This window comes from Perca fluviatilis, chromosome 6 (assembly GCF_010015445.1).
Source record: "Perca fluviatilis chromosome 6, GENO_Pfluv_1.0, whole genome shotgun sequence".
NCBI classification, from domain to species: domain Eukaryota; kingdom Metazoa; phylum Chordata; class Actinopteri; order Perciformes; family Percidae; genus Perca; species Perca fluviatilis.
Window position 1 is genome coordinate 20043558 of NC_053117.1, and position 23202 is coordinate 20066759.

Genomic DNA, 23202 nt, shown 5'->3' on the forward strand with positions numbered 1-23202 from the left:
TCCCTGTTTTCCATTGTGTTTTAGATCTGTTTTATTTGTCTGTTTTGATTATTAGTTGACTCCTTTCCCCTTTCTCCTCAGTGTTTTTAGTCCATGTGTTGTATTCCCCTTCCATCTTAAGGACCACAATGGAAACAAGCCTTTGGGCTTTATTGTGTTTTTATCCTTTTGAACAACTCTTGTTGATTGTTGTTCAATAAAGTTTTCATTCATTCATTATGGTACACACAAAGGGAAGTTGGGTATGATGCAGTAATACACAAGAAATATGTTGCAATAATTATGCAGAAGTTACACTGCCAGGTAATTAATATTATTTCTCTACGAATACATTTCAGGGGTTACAATCATAGACTGTAAATATTATATCCATATTTACAGTCTATGGTTACAATGCTGACCAAACATTTTTTTGTGTGGAATTTGTGGAAGACATGCACAGTAAAACCCATTTTGTAATTTCAACCCATACATGGACACTAATTTCAAAAACATGATATTTTGGACTTTGATATGTGAAATGTTGCCATTTCACCCTAACACTGAAGACAAATTTAAGAGACTATTACTGTACATTATAATCACACAGCTTCGCACGCAGCAATCTCCGTTTTTAAAAGTCATGTGAATTTGAAAGAGAAGTAAGCTCACACTGGCTGAGATGCGGCTCTGACTTCATTGTATCAACTACTCTACCGCTGAATCAAACAGGAAGCATCTTCTTGATGTATAGTGCTTGTGGTTCATGCACCACATCAGCTCCCTGACCCCTTTTGTATATGTATCCTTTTGTATAAGCTGAACCTTGACTAAGTGTGAGTTTTACCCAGTTTCACAGTTGTTGTGTATACAGATGTCAAAAAAGTACCCCTCAAATGTGGTAACTAAATATGGACTCACCAGTTGTGACAAAATGTGTACTCAGGCAGGATATATTTCATAGAGATTAAAGTAACAATTATTTTTTTTTATACAATAAAGAATATAGTAAACCTAAATTAAGAAAATGGGGGTTAAATATATATATACGAGTGCAGCCTACAGAACATTTACATACTTAGATTTATTTGTGTGTATACACCAAAACAGAAAAACTGCCCAAGCCTGTGAAATCATCTGTCAAATAGGCAGTAGCAATCTAGCTACTTTTTTCTAGTATACATTTGACATTTAAGTTATTACTGCATGTTAGCCAACAGTTATAACAACATACACCAAATAATAAACAAGAGGTGATCAAATAAAAAGATGAATAGCCTTTGATTTTTGACAGTTATCATTTTTTTTCAGGGAATCCGCTACACAAGCTATATTGAAAAGCATTTATTAAAATATTACATGAATAGTTGAAAGATATATTGCATCTGAGCCCAAAATAGACCAAGTGTGAAAAGATAAATAAAGCTGCAGAAATAGTGTCAGTTCATCCCAAAACTCCATTTTGCATGTTGAGAAACTCCTGAAAAACAAATTAAGTGGAATTACAGGTCTGTTATGTCTCTATAACAGATCAATTATCAAGGTGATAATGGTTAAATAGAAAATAAAGACACAATCTGAACTAATATGATGAATACAACTACTTAAATAAAAATAACAAAAATAATATTTCTCCACTGTAGCCCAGAATAAACTGGGACCAGGATATCAGTTTCAGGTACCTTAAGGCAGCTCGGTGAAGGTGAGCCGTTTGTCAGCGTGTTCCCTCTTTGTTGCTCTCTGCGTTTCATGTACTCACGAGCGAGTGAGTCAGCATCGTCCTGACTGAAGAGCAGAATAAAAGAATCTGATGTGAAGAACTCAAATCTTACATTTGACAAGGTCAAACATATACGGTGGGTTTTTGGTTTTGCTCTTTATCTGTCAAAGATTCTTAGAGACCAGGTGGCGGTCAGCAGTTAAAGTAGACTGGAACAGCTGAACAACTTCAAGAAAAACCAAAAAGATTAAATGTCAAGCCCTGTATAACCCCAAAACTGAATCCATAACATCAAACGTCCAAATTCCAGACAGTGTTCATTAAGCCACATGCCACCTCAGTGCATGTAATGTAGACTACACAGACTCTGATGTGGTGGTGGAGGGACCTATACATCTCAGAGATTGTGCCTTTAAATGTTGGATGAATCCAGAGCATCACTCCCTCTTGAATGGGTGAATAGACTGGCTTTAAAATTGCTGACCATAAATAATATTATAACTTTAAACATAGATGTTTTTTTTGTATTGCCGTTAGTCGTTTGTACATCAACTCTGTATGTATGGTTATGGACAGTAGCTTGTTTATTAGTCTCATCTTGTTTGTAACCTGTTCTTTCTCTTTATATCCCTGTACACATGGTTATAACATTATTCAAATTTCTGATCTCAATAATTGTCTGTCGTCCCTGTTAAATAAACAAATAAAATAAATATGCAGGTTTTCAGTTCCTTAAGATCTCCTGGAGTCACCATTTAAAGTGATGAGTTATCTCAACTCTTTTCTGCCAGAGTTAAGGCAGTCTTGAGGCAGGCAGTCTGGATTTGGCTTCTCCATCTTAGGGACAGTTCGGTATTTATGGAATGGACCACCAGAGGAAAATAGGGGAGGGTCATGTGTTTTTATTCTTTGTTGATGGGAGGGTCATACAATTATTATTTTTTTGTCTAGGGGGGAGGGTCACCCAACTTTTGTATTCATGAGAACAGCAACATCTACTGCCGGAAGAGACTACTGGTAAAGAATCAAGAAGCGAGAGTACTGTCTATGGTGAACAGCAGAAGCAGCTACTGCAGCGTGAGGCGACAGGACAAGATGCCACACAGTTGTATATATCCCGGCTGCGGTTTTAAAAGCAATAGATGTTGTGCTCTGTGCGGCATCTCGCACGGTAGCAGCCAAGAGGAGTATCCATCAGGCAAGTGTTATTTAAATATACTTGTGGTGTAGTTACAAACTTTCTAATGCATCATTCCGGGCATTATTAGTGGGGTAATTTACGAGATACAAACGTGGATCCATTAGGACCTTCACTAAGCTAACCAGCTGATAACGCTAACTCGACCAACGTTATAACAAGGGAAAAAAGCTTATGGGGGGGGTGTTCGGCCCGAGGTCAAGGTGCAAAGCAGCCTAGGGTGAAATTACTCCGATCAATCACTTTAAGGTCTTGTGTGAGGTATCATTGAACTCAGCAGAGTTTATTTTGGATTGGTGATGGTTTGACCCGCCCCCTATGCTGTAGCCACGCCCCTTTTTTATAACTTATGACCCATTTGATGTACACCCTTGTGTGAGGTATCATTGAACTCAGCAGAGTTCCTTATTCATTGGTGATGGTTTGCCCCCCCCCCTATGCTTAAGCCACACCCCCTTTCATAACTGGTGACCTGTTTAAGGTAGAGTCTTACATGAGGTATCATTGAACTCAGCGGGGAGTTCCCTTTTCATTGGTGATGATTTGCAGTGTCTGAGTGCTGCGCAAATGCACGGTCGCAAGGAGCAGAGTCCGCCAGTAACCCCGACGCACGCAGAGGCACAAGGGCCCGTCCAACGCTGCTTGCAGCTTTAATTGATGTATATTTCCACTTTGACCATTGTCCACCCCCCCTTCTACCGACACATAGATCCTGTATGATTTTATCATTTATCAGCATATTGGTTTTGTTTTGGCTCACTTAGACCAGAAATGTTTATGTTGCTTTCTTGTGATATTTTGGCAAACAAAAAAAACATTACCAGTTCTGGCTGATCAGGTAGTCCACCAAGTCTTTCACCTGGTTAGGTTGGCCACGCGACACAATGAGCTGCTCCAGATGCTTAAAGTGTTTGGTCTTCAACAGTTTCTGGTGCTGTCCATTTTGGCTGATGAAAGTTAATACAGTCTCCCTGATCTGAGGAATCATGGAGGCAGTAATATCATGTCATTATGTAATGCAATACAAAATAATCGAAACAAAAAGAAATGGCAATAACAATTGCAATAATGCAAATATTGTTTCAATGCACCAGACATCCCTTTATTTGCCATTTTTGTTGTTTTTTAAACAACACCAAACACCTTTAACATTTTCACACCATCACACCTATCCAGCAAAGTTTTCTGTTTAACAGCTTTATGCTGGGGCTGATAGCCAGAATGTGTACATGAATGTGTTGAAACATTTGAAATAGCTAAAATACTGAGACAGTCCAAATAAAAATACTAAAATAGCAGTTTAAGTGCACTGAATGAAGTTGAAGAGTCAATTCAAGTGTAAGTGCGTGAAGTGTCAGTTTAAAGCAGTAGAAATGTCACTTCTCGTGTAAAGCTTGATTTATGGTTCTGCATTTATCTACGCCGTAGGTACCCGTAGATACGGACCCTACACCATAGCCTGACATTCACCTCCCCAGAAATGCGCAATGCACACCGCAACAACTGTGATTGGTCCGCTTGGCCATGGCTTGGTAGCGGTGCATTTCCCCCTACTCGTTTCCAGGTTCTCGTTCTCCGTGAACAACATGAAATCCAGGAGAGGGTTAACTTTTCCTGCTACAGCTTTCCGACCATGGTCAGAAAGCACAGGGGAGACACTTTGTTTCTCTGTCTCCGCCGCTGGAGTCAGTACTAGCTCCGAAGCTAATCCCCGCCACTCTCTCAAACGCTCTACCACACACACTGGCTCTGCTATTCTCTTAAAGAGATACGCTAGAACGATGCAGACTCACCAGCGTAGTGCAAGTATAAATCCTCACAATGGCGTAGGCCACTTACGTAGGCTACAGCGTAGACCCTCCGTAGAACCTATGTACAGCCATAGATCAGCCTTAAGTGGTACAAATAGTATAAAGTTACATCTAACCTGTGAGGGAACTCCAGCTAATTCCCCGGTGTTCATGAGCTCTTCCACCTGCTCAAGGACAGCGACTGGGTTACACACAGACAGAAAGCCCTGGAAACAGCAAAAACAGCGATGGTCATGACAATGAGATTGGAATTAGGGTTCCTTCTCACATGTAGTCTTGACATGGACGTACTCACCTGGATCTGCTGGGCCTTTTTATTGGCACAGGGGATGAGAAGGAGAGTTCCCAGGGCAAAGGCTGGCAGATTGAACTGTGCGAAGCGATTGGCAATTCCTATCAGGTCCAGATTCAACAGGAAAGGGCACCTTGGAAAGAAAGATGAGCGGCAGGACAGTTGGAAAAGAAATGAAGCGAATAGGACACATTATTCAGGCAGTGTTTCCTCTATGTTGATTTTACCGTGGTGGTAAAATTTCTGCCGCCACGGTATCACAAATAGGGCAGACGCACAACAGGGTATCCGCTATGTACATGCAGCGCACCGCATCTGCAGAGCCGTCTGCTCTACTGAACTCAAGCGAACTGTCATCCACTCTTTATCCCCTTTAGGGTAACTGCAACAGTGACAGTACGTCATCACTCTCAAAGTCATGGCAACCAAATAAATAACAGGGAGAGTACACTTGTCACTCAATCTAGGCAAAAAGCGACGAAAGCCACGACATGAAATCCACACTCACACGGGTCCCATGAAATATGACAGCTAGGCTACAGTTTATTGGAAAATAGCAGTGTGGACACTAAATTTGATAAATTTACTGTTGATCAGACCCCAGATCAGACAAGAAGCTAATGTTAGCAAATGCTGCGGTCCCTCTGCCTCTGACTCCCCGCTGCAGGAGACGCTGTATTCCTCCGACACGCTGTATTAACGTTACCGTTTTAAAATAGTTTTCCAGGTATGCACCATACCGCTCAAAACCAACATGAAAAACGTAGATGGTAATTTTTCACTCAGCGTTTTGTTTTGTTGTTAAACTGTGTGTAAAATAAGCGGTGACGTTAAATCACCGGTTTCAGGTAACGGCACCCTACAGTACCGTCTATTTGCTGGATGGTTTCAAGGTACCGGTCGGTAGCTAACATTAGCAGATAAGCCCGTTGACGGCGAAGTTATTGTTCATATTCTGGCACAAGGTTTCTTACCGTAGTAGTGGTCATAGTGACTGAAAGTGTGATCTGAGATGCTAAAAAGAAACTAAGTGCTGTTTTCAGGTAACGTTACTTTTTGACGTTCAACATGAAGTGTAAGGATTTCTGAACACTGTTGGACAGCCAGACTGCTTTGAAACCATATTATAAAGTTTTCAGTTCAGTTCAGTATACTCTGCCATGCAGTGTAACCAAAGACAAAAAAAAACAAATAGTTTCATCTATCATGCATGTTTTAAATGTTCATATTCTAGTACTAGCAGTCCATGAAAGTTACATAGTCCTAGCAAGCAGGACAGTTGGCTGTAAATGATTGGAACATGAGTAAAGCATACTTGAGGAGGAGAACAAAGGTCCTGTAGAGTGTTGCCTGTTGATCAGGACTCAGAGGAACAGAAGCTGTCACCAAGAAAACAGATCGGAAAGTCAGGAGCATACTGAACATTGCAAACATGTATATCAATAACCTTCTAGCCAATCAGCATCAATTATTCTACCAAAACATTGTATAACAAAAGGACACTCAGCCTAAAGACACATACATCTGTTCCGTTAGTGGAATTCACTATTATAAAGTTAGTACCTGAGACAAAAGGTGCCAGTATCATACTCCTCCAGGTCCTGGAGAAACTGGAAATCTGGGGAGAAAATAAAGTTAAGAAAATTTGCTTTGCAGCACTTTCTCTATTATCACTTGTATTGTAGCAGTGATAGTTGGAGGAGTTTTTACTTTTGGCTCCACATCTACTGGTTAAGTCATATACCATTTAACTGCAACGTCCCTGGTTTAATTCTGGCCGTGAATCTTTGCAGCATTTCATATCCAGCCCTCTCTCTGCTCACATTTCCTGTCTATATCTCTACTGTCACTATTATAGAACGGCAACTGGCTGCCATCTGAGTCCTGGCTCTAGTGCAGGTTGTATTTCTGATATTTTGTAACAATGAAGACATTTATCATATACACTTTGGGACCACATTGAACTTTACTGAAATTGACCATGTCTCAAGTAACAGAGATAAATGACAGCATTATTTGCATTTCTTTAAATAAAAAGCGATGAACTATGACGTTACCTCCCACAGAGCAGGCACAGCCACTACTGCCTCTAGCACCTTCTGGAGGTGGCTGATCTTTGGGAGAAAAACATGCACACAGGTTGTAATGTCCCCCTCAACAATTTTACAAAGACTGGAGAAAAACTTGATAGACATCATGTATGAGTGAGATACTGCATTCAATTATCTTAATTTTTTTTTTTATATATAGAATTTGAGACTAATTGTGTGATTAGAAAGATTTTATCTGGTGCCTCACCAAGTTGAAGCCCAGCAGCTTCTGAAGCAGACTGTTCCACAGCTGAGGGTCGTACACCTGATACTCCAAGCACAGGTCAGCCACCAACCGCACCGCCTAAAAGGACAAAGGGTGCTTCAGTTTCAGTGGAACTATAGTAAAGTAACTAGCTACAAGAGTTTCAATGTTTTCGGTTAAATAAGTAGGCTACCTGCGGCTCATGACTGTGGTTCTTCCACAACCCTTTAACCAAGCCCTCTTTGGGACTACTGAGGAAAGACTGCACCGTGTAAGGGATGTTTAATGCCTCCAGTTGAGAGACAAAGATGTAGCATTTCAGATAATATCTGTATGGGAATATAAAATACAGAAACTTTAACACATCTTACACACCCCTTAAATTCACTTGGCAATTAATTATTGCATGAGTACTATTAAACGTGTTTGCTATTACTGAATTTTGTTTCTGGGGATCTGCAACTTAGCCTCCAGAGTGGCCGAATCGGCGAGGCGGACGAGACAAAGCAGCGCTCGAGTCCGATGGCAGAAGGTCAGACGAGGCCCAGAAGTGCTGAGCGGCTACAGGAGGAAATCCAAAAAATAGACATCAGTCACTTTCTCTGGACACTTTGTTCAATTTTGACTCACTGCAATGTATTGCTCACCCAGGTTTCAGCAGATAGGATAGGGTTTAGGAGACGGACAGCATCATCCATGGGGCAAGACTGCAGCATGTACACCACCCTGAGAGCATCAAATAAACATAATAAATAGAGAAGCTGACACATATTGGTGTTCCTACTATTTCCCCAATCATTGTGGATGTCAAATAATGCAGGGAAAGAAAAATGATATGTGTAACAGACAAGCAACTGTCTCTACCTCATTAAGTCTGGGTCCTCCTCAATGTTGCTGATACACTCATGATTACCAATATCCTTTATCCAAGAAAAATATGATTTGTCAAATTTCTAGACAATGGACTATAATTTGCTAAAACACAATGTAAGCAGATGAACAGAAACTGTGATTAGCAAATAAAAGCTCAGAGAGACATACCTTGGTGACAGCAGGGCCTGTTTTGCAGATCCATTTTTCCAACATCATGTTACGGATTTTCAGGAGATCCACCTTGTTGATGGTGGCTATTTCCTGAACCACTGCATGAATATCTGCTCAGAGGCAAATTATCCAATTAGAAGGAATCAACACTGTCGATGACTTTCTCCCAGTTACAACATATCAAACAATTTTAGCCTTCATTAAGAAGCAGGATAATGTAGTGTTAATAAGTAGAAAATTATTTATAGCTGATGAATAATTCAATGTCATAAAAGGCAGTGCAAAGTGATATAACACACTTTAATCCTAAAAAAAATAAAGCTTGTAGAGCAACACTGCTTTACTTCAGCTTCTACAGCAGACTGCTGTGTCAAAGCGTGCTCACCAGGATAAGTTTGACCTCCCGAGTCTCTGTAGCGCTGCTCCACACCGCTGTGCTCATACAGAGCCACTATGAGCCTGGCTGGCAGCCCAGTCAGTTTCAGATGCTCTGGGCTGTTTAACTGGCTGGTTATCAAGGCGTTCTCGGTAGCCGAGCGCTGGAACTGCAGCTTCAGCTTGGACAGAAAGGTCTCCCCTCTGGTCCGCGCTGCCTCCTGCTCAGGATTAAAGGGAAGTAGATTAAACCAACCAGTTTAGGAAAAACTAACCGGATGTGAGAGATTTTAAGTTTATATCATATAACAATCACAACCACTGACCTCAAGTTTCGGATCCTTCAGCCAGGCATCTCCAAGAGCCAAACAGAACTTAAGAGACTTTGTCTTCTCATAGCCTGTAGAGAACAGTAAACAATTCAGTACACACACACACACACACACACACACACACACACACACACACACACACACACACACACACACACACACACACACACACACACACACACACACACACACACACACACACACACACACACACACACACACACACACACACACACACACACACACACACACACACACACACACACACACACACACACACACACACACACACACACACACACACACACACACACACACACACACACCTGGTGGCAGCTCCTGGGTGATCTTGTGGGCTGTGGCAGCAGCCCACTCCGGGCTCTGGATGCAGTGGATGTATTCCATCATGGCCTTGGCCACCTTGAAAGTCTCCTTACTGTAGCCATGGCCCTGACCCTTTTTCCTCTGCTCTAAGAGTAAAGGCTTCATCTTCTTCTCAAACACATGGTTCGCTGCTGACATGTATAACTTATCAAGGCTCACCTGGAAAGAGACAGGAAGCTTTGATTAACCTGAATAGCAGTCTAACGGATAAATCTATATATTTTTTATGATTATACAGAGTAAGGCTACATTGTAGATTAGTGTGCTTTACCTTCATCAGTTTGCTAATCAGAAGAAGTGTGGGGAAGGTCTCCTCACTGAGCTCAGGAGCTAAACACAGAAAAAACAGTTTTGAAGAAGGCATACTTTATTAATCCCAAAGGGGAAATTAAATTGTTCTCTCACACGCATGCACACACATGCATGCACACATGCATGCATGCACACACACACACACACACAACACAACACACACACACACACACACACACACACACACACACACACACACACACACACACACACACACACACACACACACACACACACACACACACACACACACACACACACACACACACACACTTAAATGAACATGTGCCCCTGAGCAGTTGGGGTTCGGTCTTCAGCAATGCAAAGGAGGTGAACTGGCACCTTTCCAGCTACCAGTCCACACACTCTGTACTTGGTCGTTACGGCAACCAGCACAGATCAGAGTAATTTGAGTTTGTCAGTAATAATACTGCAGCATGAAACTCACAGATAATCTTCCAGTAATGTTTGGTCTGCAGAAGCAGATGGAAGGGCAATCTGCTGTTGGACAGAAAGTTTGGCAGCAGGCTGTTTTCTAGAAGATGAGTGTTCTCCACATCTGAGGGAGGAGAGATTCGCTTGTAGGACTTCAGGTGCTGAAGGAGGCCCATTGCCTGTGCATTAAAAGACACTGGTTGCTAGTTTGCACAATGCATTTTGAAGATAACGATGCAATACCAATTTGTTTTTATTACCTGACTAATAGAAAAGGTTGTCACATTCTCATCTGCAGCCTGGATGATCTTCAGCACGACTTCGATCCTCTCATAGTTGTAAGGGCTGAGCTGTATAAGAAAGGCATTTTACAAGTTCGGTGTATAGTCAAACTTAAATTTTGTTCAGGACAGAAACACCAAAATAATAAACTATGACAGTAAACTCCTTTCAGTGGTGTAGCTCAGACTTGTCTTGAATCGGTTTGCCATAGCAGTACTAAACCAAGTAATTCTGGGCAATACTGGTTAATTGGGTTGGCAACTAAAAGAAAATAATAGGGCTGAGCCCTCATGTTAAAGGTCCCATGACATGGTGCTCTTTGGATGTTTTTATATTGACCTTAGTGGTCCCCTAATACTGTATCTGAAGTCTATTTCCTGAAATTCAGCCTTGGTGCAGAATTACAGCCACTAGAGCCAGTCCCACAATGAGCTTTCCTTAGTATGTGCCATTTCTGTGTCTGTAGCTATTGAGGAGGAGAGAGGGGGGGCAAAGTGGAGGGTGTGGCCTTGACCAACTGCCACTTTGCTTGTTTGAAAGCCATGATGTCTCTCTCTCATGGGTGGGGCAAATTCTCTGGGCGGGCAAAACAGAGAAAGGGGAGGTAACCTCCCTCCTTATGACCTCATAAGGAGCAAGATTCCAGATCAGCCCATCTGAGCTTTCATTTTCTCAAAGGCAGAGCAGGATACCGAGGGCTCGGGTTTACACCTATCGCCATTTCTAGCCACTGGGGGACCATAGGCAGGCTGGGGGAACTCATATTAATGTTAAAAAAAACTCAAAGTGAAATTTTCATGCCATGGGACCTTTAATGAAGTTTTCCCTCCTTTAGTTTGTCCCCATGCACAAACCTTGGATATGGCAGCACAGAGGCTATCGGTGAGCTCGCTGGTGTTGTGTAACATCGGGATAATCTGCAAGACTCGCTCCAGTGCATCTGCATGACACAGAGGCTGCACTTCTTCCTGGCCTGGGCCTGGGTCACCGGCACCTTCCTCGTCCTCTTGGAGCAGCAGTAAGGTGGTAATGTACTGGTTGATCACACAGTCAGTGTCTAGACCAAAGGTACTGCAGACAGAAGTAGAAGTGAGCACAGGAAGTAAAAGAAAACTGAACATTTCTGGACCCAAAAGTGAAAGAACACTGTAGTTAGAGCAGCTGACCTGCAGTACTGGAGGATAATGTCTGGGGTGATCCTCCTGTTTTTCACCAGATCAGGGATCAGACTACTCTTCATCTCAGGTCGCTGACGGAACACTGGCTGGATGGATATCTGTGGCAGAGCAGGGGCAAACATGTTAGATGTCAGGTCATGTTAAATGTCAAGTCAAGACAGACAGCTACTTGTGAAGTATAATGCGAATATATAAATATGAAGTAGTTTTCATCCACACACACCTCTAATTTGCCTAGCTTGATGCCCCATTCAGCATCAGTGATGACAGAGAGAAACTTATCTTGTTCCTCTGCCTCACTGTACAAGCAGCAGAGATTGGCCCCGATCCTAGCCACAGCCTGAAAAAGTGGCAGTCGCTGATTAAAAACATGAATGGATATGTGCATATACACATACATATACTTGTAATCTTCTTTTTCCCAACAAACTGCTTATCGTTTTGTCATGGCTGATTTAAAAAATATCAATGTTTCCAAGCCTGGCTCTTTCTCTTTAATTTTCATGAATAAAACGAAAAAAAGGTTTGACAATAAAATACAGAACAGCAATCATATTGCCTACCAAGATTTTGTCATAGTTTTGCCAGGTGTTGTCAATAACCTTCCACAACATTTTGGAGACTTCTGCTTTGGAGAGGAGCGTACATAGTCCAATAGCCAAATCACAATCAACCACCCTCCAGTTGAACACCTGCAGCCCATAGAAAATAGTTATATAGTTATAAGATAGTTATTTTAAAATATACTAAAATGCAGTAAACCTGCTACTAACCTCCCAGTCTCAGTAGACTCACCTTGTTCAAGAGAGCCACAGCAACGGCATTCAGAGATGAAGTAGTTTTCTTTCGAAGATTATTCAAGCATGTACTGTACATCTTAAGCTCTCTTGCATCATAAAGCTGAAAGAAGAGTTAATAGTTTACTGCGACATTTTCACTATAAACATGAAAAAATATGTTTACTTGGTCTAACTGGCAAGTAGCTAAAGCAAAAAAAAATAGTACAATTGTTCCAGAAACACATATGGCAGTGGCACTGACAGCACCACTGGATATGTTGCAGCCATACCTGTACACTGAGCTTTACATCCATAACGTTAGAGGTGACATGCTGCAGGCAGCTGCCGTATGAGTTGACCAGCAGCCTGAGGGTCAGCTCCAGCTGACTGCACTCCTGTAACATCTCTAACATGTTGTCCAAGGGACCCAGGAGGGGCCGCAGGTAGTTTGATCCTGCATGTAGGCCAGGCAAGGTAAAGGTAAGCTTTCAAAATCACAAGTTCAAGGAATAACAATGAAATATAAATTTAAGTACAGACCGTCTTCAAATGAGCAGTGTGACAGACAGGAGCAGTCCAGTGGGTACAGTTTGGTATCTGCAGGATTAGGAATAAAATTAGCCCAACAGCTAATGAAACCAGTTAGCTGAAGACTACCTAAGGTGATGTAATACTAAATAGACATTCAGTAGATGATTGATTTGAGCATCTTACCCCGAGAAACAGGCAGCAAGCAGTTGGTAATTTCATATTGAACTGGAAGCACAGACACTGGGTCCAGAACAATGCAATCTTCGTTAAAAACATCCTGAAAACTCCACTGAGAATGTGGATCTTTTTCTGTCTCCAAGGTCAAATCCTGTGTCGTTAAACAACGGAAATACAAAACATTATTTTATGCTTTCGGTTAATTTCACAACTTTGTAAAGTGGAGGCATTACTCAATTGTAACTTCCAGGGGGGCGTCCTTGCTTATTTCTGGGAACTTTTCAAAAAGCCAAAAGGTATCTTACTGTAATTGCACAAACTCCTGCTTGAAAATTCTGTTACTGTAGATAATAGATCATATTATTATCTAATTCTGAGTTCACCTGGTAGATTCCCAGTAACTAATTTGTAAAATAAGATGGCCAATTTAAATCTGTAGAAATATATATATCATAGAACATATTAAGCACAAACCAGACAAAAATACTGTGTCATTTTATGAAGAAAGACTAGATACTGACCTTGGTGATAAAGCCATAGTTGTCTGATAACTGACACTGATGATAGACATCCATAGCTATCCTTGTGCACTTACAGAGCTCCAGACAGTCCAGGAGCAAATCTGCAACAGTTATTATAATATTGTCTTTTTTTTCTTGAAATGGATGATTTGAAGCAAACGAGAGCAGCCAGGTTGGCTCAGAGTTCAGATGTTAAACAAAGAGAAAAACAATTGTCTCATGTGAACTACTTAGCCTAGATGCTTTTTCAAATTTGCAAAACAAGTCTTTTCACTGTCTGTTGTCCTGTAGGCGGTCAGCATTTTCAACAAAACCACAAACTATTGCAATTATATATTGAAAAGAATGATGTTTGCTTGCTCTATAGCTTTGCTGTTTGTGTATCATCTGTGTGATCTGACCATAGACTGTAAAAATAGTGGACATAGCATCCGTGACGCATGACGCAGCCAAGACATTGCTGTTTATGGTTGCAATGGCGCTGCTCTAAGAGAGGGATATCAGGCCCAGAAGAATCGCCCATTATTTTTATAGTCTGTTTGTAACTAATACTTTTTAAGATGAGACTGATGAGATGAGGATACATTCCCAGTTTAGTTTTGACAACAAAAGTGTATTAATTTCCTTACTGCAAGATCGCAACAAATTAACAAAGATCAAATGTGTCTAACAGATGAGTTATAACTCCAGCGCTGATTTACATAACAGCTATTTTTCCCCAACATAAAAGGCTGTTGAACATCATTGATGTTTATACGTGTTCTTTACCTGAGTGGCACACAGTGATAGCCTGGCAGGCAAGATCATGGATGACTGCTGGCAAGTCCATATCATCAGGAAGCACCATGGGCACATCTGCCTCCAGCATCTGGCACAAGGTCTTGGCAGCAGTGAACAAAACCTTCCCTGTGCTGGTGTTATAGTGGTGTTCATACAGCTCACTGAAAACATGAAGGAAAGAACAAAGAAAAACATGGTGATTCTCCATATGCCTTACTGGACAGGGCTGTTTTTTTGTAGTCTGAATAAAAAATATTTTCACTAGGAACTCAAGGGTAAAAAACAACAACAACAACAACAACAACAACAGGACGCCCTATCAGTTTCCCACCCCTGGATTCATACACATGGTACAGCCTCCACACATGCAAACCTGAGGATCTTGAGGGCCTTGTCCACCTTGCCCACTCCCAGAGCTCGCAGGGCCAAGTCAGACCAGAGCTCCTGTTCGGTGCGCTGCAGCTGCCTTCCTAGACGACGTAAGCCAGCTTCTGTGGAGATGGTCTTGGTCTTGCCATCGGGATCATTAGCCACAACTGGAGTTGTCGTAACCTTCAGCTTAGATGAATGGCGGCCACGTGTGTTTTCATAGGCTGTCATGTGATGGTCCTGGATCTGTTTTTGGATGTTTGGATCCTCATAGTTGGAGGGGGTGAAGAAAACATCAAAGTCCTCCTGAGGAATCAGACAAATAGTTTGCATGTTAAAAAAAAAAGAGAAAAACAACAACAACAAAAAAACGGTTAAAGAAAAGAAGGAACAACCTTTAAAACATTCCTTAAATTTAACTCACCTGTAGGTGGGCGATCGCCTTGAACATAATGAGGTTGTTTTCACACTCCATGCTTTTAAGAGTATCATCTGCAGAGGACATGAAACCTGGTGTCACTCTTGGATGTTCAGGTGAACATTTACAACATTTCTTTCCCAAACCTTTGTAAGCTGCGTTGAGACAATCAAGGTGTAGCTATAGTAATGAGAAGTGTTCTAAAGCAGGGTGAATGTTTGCTGACAGGGACTTGAAACTGTGATTTCTGAATGAAGGATACTTTACTCCCTATGCCACTCTGCTGTTCATGATTCAGAATTGTGTCAAGTAATCACTTACGTTTTTGGAGCATATGCAGGTATTTCAGAGCCTCCACCACCACCTGAGCTACGACCCTCTGGTGTCTCTTGTGCTATTGAAGACAGAGAATTTTCCGATGTACAAAATGCCAGAATGATTTGATGCTTATCATTATTCTGTTCTACTTTTTATGTTCCGATCTTGAGGTGGTGAAGTTTCATGTATAATCCATTTTAAGGCATATTTGTTTTGTGTTTATAGCTGTGTATAAGCATCATCTAAAATATGCACATACTGTAAATTGCATCCAGAAAATTTAGCCTTGAGTACAAGCCCGTAAAATGCACATTACCTTTTATTTCAAAAACATCACATCTTTCCTCTCCTCACCTCATCAGATATGTGGGCTTTGTCCTCCAGCTGCAGCCGAGCCCAGGATGTGAGACGCTCAATCACACACTCTGCTTCTGCAGGGGGCAGCTTCTTCAGGACAGCCATGCATTCCTCAGTCTGCAAGCAGCATAAAAGACTTCCTATCAATATGTCATAAAAACATCAAAAGAAAATGTAAAAGAAAAGGATATTGGTGATTTCATATTCTCATGTGGATGAGCATACCTTGCACTGGCCAATCAGCTGGATGAGATACAGGTAATTTATCTGTGAGGTTGGAAGTTTGTAAGCTGCAGCTAATGTCAGGGAGTCTTCTAAAGACATTGGCAAGTCTTGCTTTAGGATGTACGTAATCAGCGTCTGGGGAAGATATACAGTATATGACAGAAAGTTTATAGGCAGGCACAACAGAAGTCAGATGTCACACACAATTAATCAAATAAAAATTACCATAATTTGAGTGCTGTTCGAGAGGTTGAAGTTGCGGATCCCATAGCCCCTGAGAAGTTTCCTGATCTCCATCAGACGGTAGCTCTCCTTTAAAAGCTCTTGTCTGGGGAATATATCAGTTAGAAAAAAATTATATAGAAATGGCTAATATTACCAAATTTGTACTAGTATAAAAAAAAAATAAAAAAATAAAAACAGTGAGCAGACAATGCAAACATACTTTGGTCCATCCATCTCAAGGTACTGCTGAACAAGTTTTTCTACCACATTACTCCAGGGCACTACAGCTTTCTGCATGATCTCCAGCACAGCATCCACCATCAGCTGGCAGGAAATACAATAATGTGAGATTTCACAAATCCTAGTACAAACTTTATTGTTTTTTTTTTTTTACTATCTTATTGATTCTTATTATTTTGCTGCGGTTACAGCTGTTTTTCTTTAACATGTCATGAACTGTGTGTTGTTATAAAGATGTTACATAAACTTACGTCAGTATCAGTCATACAACCCAGCACAGCCACCGCTTTAGCTTCCCATTCTGTGAAAAGTGTTGTGGTCTGAGAACTGCAGCGCTCCAGCAGATCCTAGTGAAGATGAGAGGAGAAACACTTAAAATCAGGCATTTGGGAAATTAAATGTCTGTTCCCAGTGGGCTTGGAAGTGGTGGAGTTTTACCTTGATGTACTGTAGAAGTAGCTCATCAAAAAGTCCTAGGGTGTTTTCAGCATAAGTTTAAAATCCACTCAAAAGGTCTCACAAACACAACACCACAATGTACTTAGAAGTCAGATAAATTGTTAATCACAAAACAGAAGACAGATGTTTTTTCATTTTCATAATTAAATAAATTTTTGCACGTTGATAAAATATTTCCTGCTGAAGATATCGGAAGCTTGTTTGAAACTCAAATGTAATTATAATATGTCGCTAATAAAAGACAAACCTTCTCAAAGACTGAAAGTGAAAGTCTGCAGTTGTATTTCTGGTGGAGGTCCAGGAGCCGACGGAGGTTGGAAACCAGAGACTTGAGGTTCTCCACCTCTTTGGCATTATAATCATCATCCTTCAAAAAAAAAAAAAATATATATATAGAAAAGAAACATGGACCACATGATGTCATGATAATTAAGTCACAATTTGTGCCCACAGGTAGATCATGATTGTGAAGGCACAAACACTAATTTATAGCGAAAGAGAAAAATGTGGCTAACTTACAGATTTCATCCATGTCCATAGAGAAGGCAGTCCAAGCACAGCCAAGTCAAACCCGTTCTGGGGCCAAGCACCCTGGAACAACACATTATATTTATTATCATTGGTTCCCTTATTGTGACTAATAGTTATTATGCAACGTTTTATACAACTAATTAAATCACACACAAAAAAAAAAGTCATATAAGTGTACCAAGCATGTGATGGGCGAGGCTTTTCACCATACTATGTTATTGTGATTTAAGCTTGCAATACTTTTCTCAAATCATCATAACTACAAATGAATGTATGCTCATCACCAGTGGTTATACTGCCTTTTAGTGCATAATTACAAAGCCTGGTTTTACGTAACTTAAGCTTTTTTTTTTTTTTACCTTTTCTGTTAACTCCAGATTCCTTGCCCTCTGCTCCAGCCATCTCGCCAGGATTTTCTATGGGTACATAAAGACAGAACTTTTACTACTGAAAACATAGCACATGTTAAAGGTGACAGTATTTTATGCTTGAGAAAATATATCCTACCTGTCCTGTTGGAAGCACTCTCCTCACAAAAGAAACAAACACTGTCCTAAACCAAGGACAGAGGTCTTGGGATGGCAGGTCCTCTGGGATGGCACTGAGCACAGCTTCAAGCTTGCTCTCATCAAACTCTGTCGCAATCTGTCCCTGTCACAAAACCCAGCAGTATACAACATCACAACTGACCCTGACACCGTGATGTTTCTCACAGTGTTGTTTCATCAAGTGCATGAAACTGTTCTTTACCTCATATCTGAGCCAAAGGAGCTGTGCACCCTTCATATCTCCCTCTCTTAGGTGGGTCAGAATGTCTAGTAAATTGTCAGTGCTGTTCAGAAACTCAATCCAGGCGATGCCACTATGGATGACAAAATAACATACTAAAATCACACCTACGTGTACAGAATGAACAAAACACATTATCGAAAATGTACTGTACAACAAAGGAGGCCACTAAGACTTTGAATTTACTTGAAGTTTTCCAGTCCGTGCAGGCTGCAAAATGTTGCCAGCCTTGCCAAGGCCTCTTGGATCTGTAAGGAGGAGTATCTTGTGGCAGCATGGTTTAGCATTTTCTCTGCTGTCTCAAAGGTCGGCCACGGAGCCTTGAGGCAGTATTCCACCACATACTGCTCATCCTAGGCAACACAAAAAAAGAATATCTATTAGTGAGGGGTTAATACTTGATCCCAGTTTTACTTTGCTACGACTAATTCAAGAGGTTATCAACATTTTGGAACTGTAAACTGAGATTAGACTAAATAACTGACTGTGATCTTCATCAGGTTGGTCTTGGCCTCCTCCACAAGTTCAGACCACACATCCTGTCCATAGCCACCCACCGATGCAGAGGCCAGCTGCTCCAGCACAAAGTCAAGCTTTACCTTGTAAACAAGCTGAACGAAAATATGATTGTTAAATGTATATAGCCCCAATTAAGTTACTAATTACCACCAGCTGCACAACACCAAATAAAGTAACAATACAAAAAGCATTTTTCTACTCTAAAATCGTAATTCCCTGGTGAAATAGCAAACATATTTTATTCCATTGTCCACTGAGGCCAAAGGACAAAAATAAAAGTCTAGCCCACAACAGTCACATGAATTATACTTTTCCATTTACCTCTAAATCCAGCTCAAATGTGATGGCAAACTGTTCAGCCTCCTCAAACATGTGTTTGTGAAGAAGTCTGCTAAGTCTGGGAATATAGAAAAGTCAAATTATGCTGACATCATGTAGACTACACAAACGGCAACTAATGTTGAAACGTATCAAATCAAAGTTAGGTACCTGTTCTCAGGTAAAGCCTCTGTGAAGCATCTGACAACAACAGAAGATAAAGGCTCTCCTCGACTACTTAATGAAAAAAAAAAAAAAAGACCACATAATATTTTAAAACATTCACCATATCACATAAGTACTGGCTGAACATCATAGTAAACATACAGAACATAGCTGACCTTTCTGGGTTCTCACAAATCCCCTCAACTAAATAAATTGTATCCTGAAATCAGAGGTTAAAACAATTGACTTTAATGTGCAGAAATATTAACATCTAGAAATAGCTCCATATATCCATCCACAAAAAGTAATAAGTGTTGATTGTTTACCATGTTTATTTTTGTCTGGACCAGGCAGGACACTGAGGAGACATCCAGAGAGTAGCACACAGTCATGGAGGGCAGACATCGTATTTGCAGTGAGTTGATCTAAAAAATTAAAACCAGAATATCGAGATCAGAATAGAACTTGAGACTATCATCTATTACAATTTCTTCAAAAGGACTTGTACTGCTACCTGACTGTTGTTTTGCTTTGTCAGCGTAATCATCTTCATGCTGCCCTTCTCTTGACTGTAATACACACAGAGTCATTTGCATTTTTTACATTGTTTAATTGAGGCACATTCCTCTGTATATTTACAGCTACAGAATGTGAAAACATTGATACTACGTACGCCACCATGGAGGCAGAACCACATTCTGTGGTGAGTTCAAAGTCATGAATGGCCAGATCCTGCCAACAGTGAATCATGACGAGGAAATGTAGGTCCCAAAGACTAAGGGCATCCTGCAGCCCAAAAAAAAAAAACACAACGCAATCCATATGTAAACCTCTAATACTTTTGATCAAACCTCATGCAATGGTATATCCAACAGCTACAGGTGATACCACTAAACTTACCTCAGTGTCAAGAATATACAAGAGATTTTCCACCACTACCATCTTCCTCACACCTTCAAAGTAAACATGTAAGGAGAATATATGTTACAACTCTCACTGAATCCACTCTAAACCACAACAATTTCATATTGTGTTTATATTTCTTATCTTTTCTTTTTTACCCAATACTTGTCGAATGTCGAAAAAAAGTCAAATGTTAAATATGTAGATGATAATAAATATTCAGCATCTTCCAAAAGCCACATTAACAATGTGTAACTATGCAGATGTAAATGGAGCAAACGCTGACCTGGAATCAAGCTGCTGTTGACAGATTGAGCAAGGCGCATCTTAGCCTGATTAGGGTCCATCGTCCAGTGAGTCACAATATTTTCTTTATCCCCCTGCGATAATAACACATTACATCAACAGTACATTTTGTTTAACTATTTATAGAAGGATTAACTACAAATCCTAGGTTAAGGTTTTATTTACACAAATAGCTTAAAGCTTAATTTAAAATTTCTGTTAATATCATGGTAAAGATTAGTTTTCATCTTGAAAACATACTTCATGTGCTTACATTTACAGGAAAATGAGACAGGCAACATCATAGTATAAAAAGAGATTGAAATAAAATCAGCAATAAATATGTGAAGAACCATCGTCCATTAGTAAAGAGTTAATTTCATTTTGTCCTTTAAATATGTATCATAACTGCAGGTGGTAAAAAAATGAATAAAATTTCTCTCACAGACACTGACCCCGATCAATAAGTGGATTTCACGGCCCAGATTGAACATCACTGCTGTACTGCAGCCCTCGTCATGGTAATCATTGGTGGAGCAGAAGTCTATCTTAATGAGCGACTGGAGCTGAGTTGAGGAAAAGTGGGGTTATAGTTCTGCTGTTATAAAAAACAAAAAAAAAAAACATAGTTTGCTATTGCATGGAAAAGAGATTGCCTTGACCTACCTCTTTCAAAGCTCCCACATCCATTTTTTCAATGGCTGTGTTGACAAAAGAAGAATGAATGTTTAATCTGGTCCACACAATGTCTCCAATATACTTAAAAGTCTATTGCCTATGATGTTTTGATACCTGTCTTGATTTTTCCCAATGCAAGGTTTGTAATGTGGAAAAACCCATCCTTTATGAGAAGGAACACATGGTACATCCCTGTCAAGAAATTGGCAACACACCATTCAGAAAACATTCAGAAAAAAACACATCATTAAACATCTAGAGTTAGAAGTTCCTTCAGGTTTCCAGTGCACATTTCACCTTCATTTATCATATTAATTTAGAAATGTTACCAAAGGATGCCTTGTCCTCCTCTATGATGAGATAGTGGTATGTCTTCTTATCTCCATTGGATGGTTTCTCTATCAAAGCCTACAAACCCAGAAAATGACAACATGATAATGTACATACGTGAAACACATTTTGCAACTCAAACTCATTTCAACTCAGGATTATTAGAGCTGGTGCCATCGTCTATAGTTGAGTGTTATTCTTCAAGGATAGGTGAAATCAGACACTATAACAATTCAAGACCAGACAGAGCGATCATATCTAATGTAATCCAACACTGGAAGGCCTTAAAAATATCAAACAGCACTCATACCTTGGTGAGAAGGATTCTCTTGTTTGGAACATAGATCAAATGAAGGTTTCCATTTCTTTCACAGACAATCAAAAACTGTCCTTCCAGGCATACATCAATGGCATCCACATCAGTTTCTGAAAAATAAGTTGCAGTATTAATGTATAGTAGTTACTGTGAAAGGTCAAGCTGCAAACAGGAAAAACATGATGAAATCTGGCATGTGTTAAACTTTAGAGTATATCAAACTGATTTAGTTGGTACAACACAGGCAGTCTTAACACAGAGAAAGCAGTGCTCATCAGCCATCTCTTAACAAATGAGTGTACCTCCTGATTTGGGTGCAACCACATACACAAACTGACATCTGACAGAAAGTCAGTAGATATACAGTAGAATAGTGTGAAGATGAAAGGAGGAACATACCAAAGTGCAAAAGCAGCAGGATGGTCTGATAGCTCTGGTCAAACAGGATAACTGTCTTGTCAGCCACAATAATGCTCCAGTTTGAACCACTGGAGGAGGAGAGACGGGGATCTGCTTGCACCTGCAAGAACCAGCATTTCCATCTTATGGCTGATCAGTGCTGTCACTAGTAGGTCGACAGACTGTACCTAAAGTATCCACTACTAATTATTGTAGCTAGTACCGTTACTTTAAAAGAAGGAAACTGCAGAATTATTCGCTTTGCCCCTAGGTGTGTGAGTGCTAAGTAAATAAATGGAGTAACAGGTATAAAAAGAGCATATTAGAGTTCGTGTACTGTAAATATTGACATTCGTTAACGTTACCTCATTGGGAGTGGATATTTTGACCAGTGTATCCACCTGATACAAGCCGCTACCATTTTCCTCCCTTGACACACTGCCGAAACGGACAGTGTTTGTATCCTCGTTGGTCAGAAGTTCAACGTCGCTCCACATCGCCATTTCGTGGAGCTAATAAGTTACATGGAGGGAAATGCATATTTATTGTGAACTAAACATGGTTCAATATGAGTAGCTAGCTAGTTTACTTGAAATGTGTTCAATTAGCCAGGCTAGCTTAGAGTTTCTAGCTAATAATTCAGTTGCCCGTTAACGCCACCTAAATGTTATGATAACGTAACACTAATGCTAGTAGACCAACAAAATGTAAGATGACCTGCTGATATCTATGACCAATGGCGAATTGTCGGACTACAATAATCATAGTAACCTGTATATAAAGAGGTAGTGACTCACCACTCCACTGCAATAATCAGACAGCTAAAACAACACACAGAATCGACATAGCTAACTCAACAGCTTTAGAATTTGGCGGGTTGCTGTAGGTTAACAGCGGATATGTTTAGGTATTTTGCCCTGGATTTTGTCTAAT

At 40.4% G+C, this 23202-nt stretch overlaps 1 protein-coding gene across 1 annotated transcript; it reads right to left on the reverse strand.

Moving 5' to 3' along the window:
- Nucleotides 1–1043: 1043 nt before the first annotated feature.
- kntc1 (kinetochore associated 1) lies at nt 1044–23176 on the reverse strand. The gene is given in 62 exon segments (XM_039803919.1): nt 1044–1459; nt 1662–1764; nt 3719–3873; nt 4825–4914; nt 5004–5133; nt 6316–6379; nt 6564–6618; nt 7058–7114; nt 7299–7394; nt 7489–7624; nt 7732–7856; nt 7943–8021; nt 8160–8215; nt 8337–8449; nt 8725–8935; nt 9041–9114; nt 9373–9589; nt 9702–9760; nt 10191–10356; nt 10438–10527; nt 11314–11530; nt 11626–11735; nt 11861–11977; nt 12201–12329; nt 12433–12537; nt 12707–12870; nt 12957–13013; nt 13131–13275; nt 13646–13746; nt 14414–14586; nt 14799–15100; nt 15219–15286; nt 15534–15606; nt 15885–16004; nt 16113–16247; nt 16338–16440; nt 16558–16661; nt 16829–16924; nt 17016–17092; nt 17196–17403; nt 17556–17627; nt 17927–17983; nt 18075–18218; nt 18318–18429; nt 18543–18709; nt 18842–18967; nt 19197–19272; nt 19365–19430; nt 19535–19578; nt 19685–19783; nt 19873–19927; nt 20032–20144; nt 20259–20311; nt 20548–20641; nt 21002–21112; nt 21213–21247; nt 21339–21416; nt 21554–21632; nt 21865–21980; nt 22270–22390; nt 22635–22781; nt 23067–23176. Coding segments are annotated over 61 exon segments (6672 nt in total). The 5' UTR covers nt 22773–22781; nt 23067–23176; the 3' UTR covers nt 1044–1423.
- Nucleotides 23177–23202: the final 26 nt, after the last annotated feature.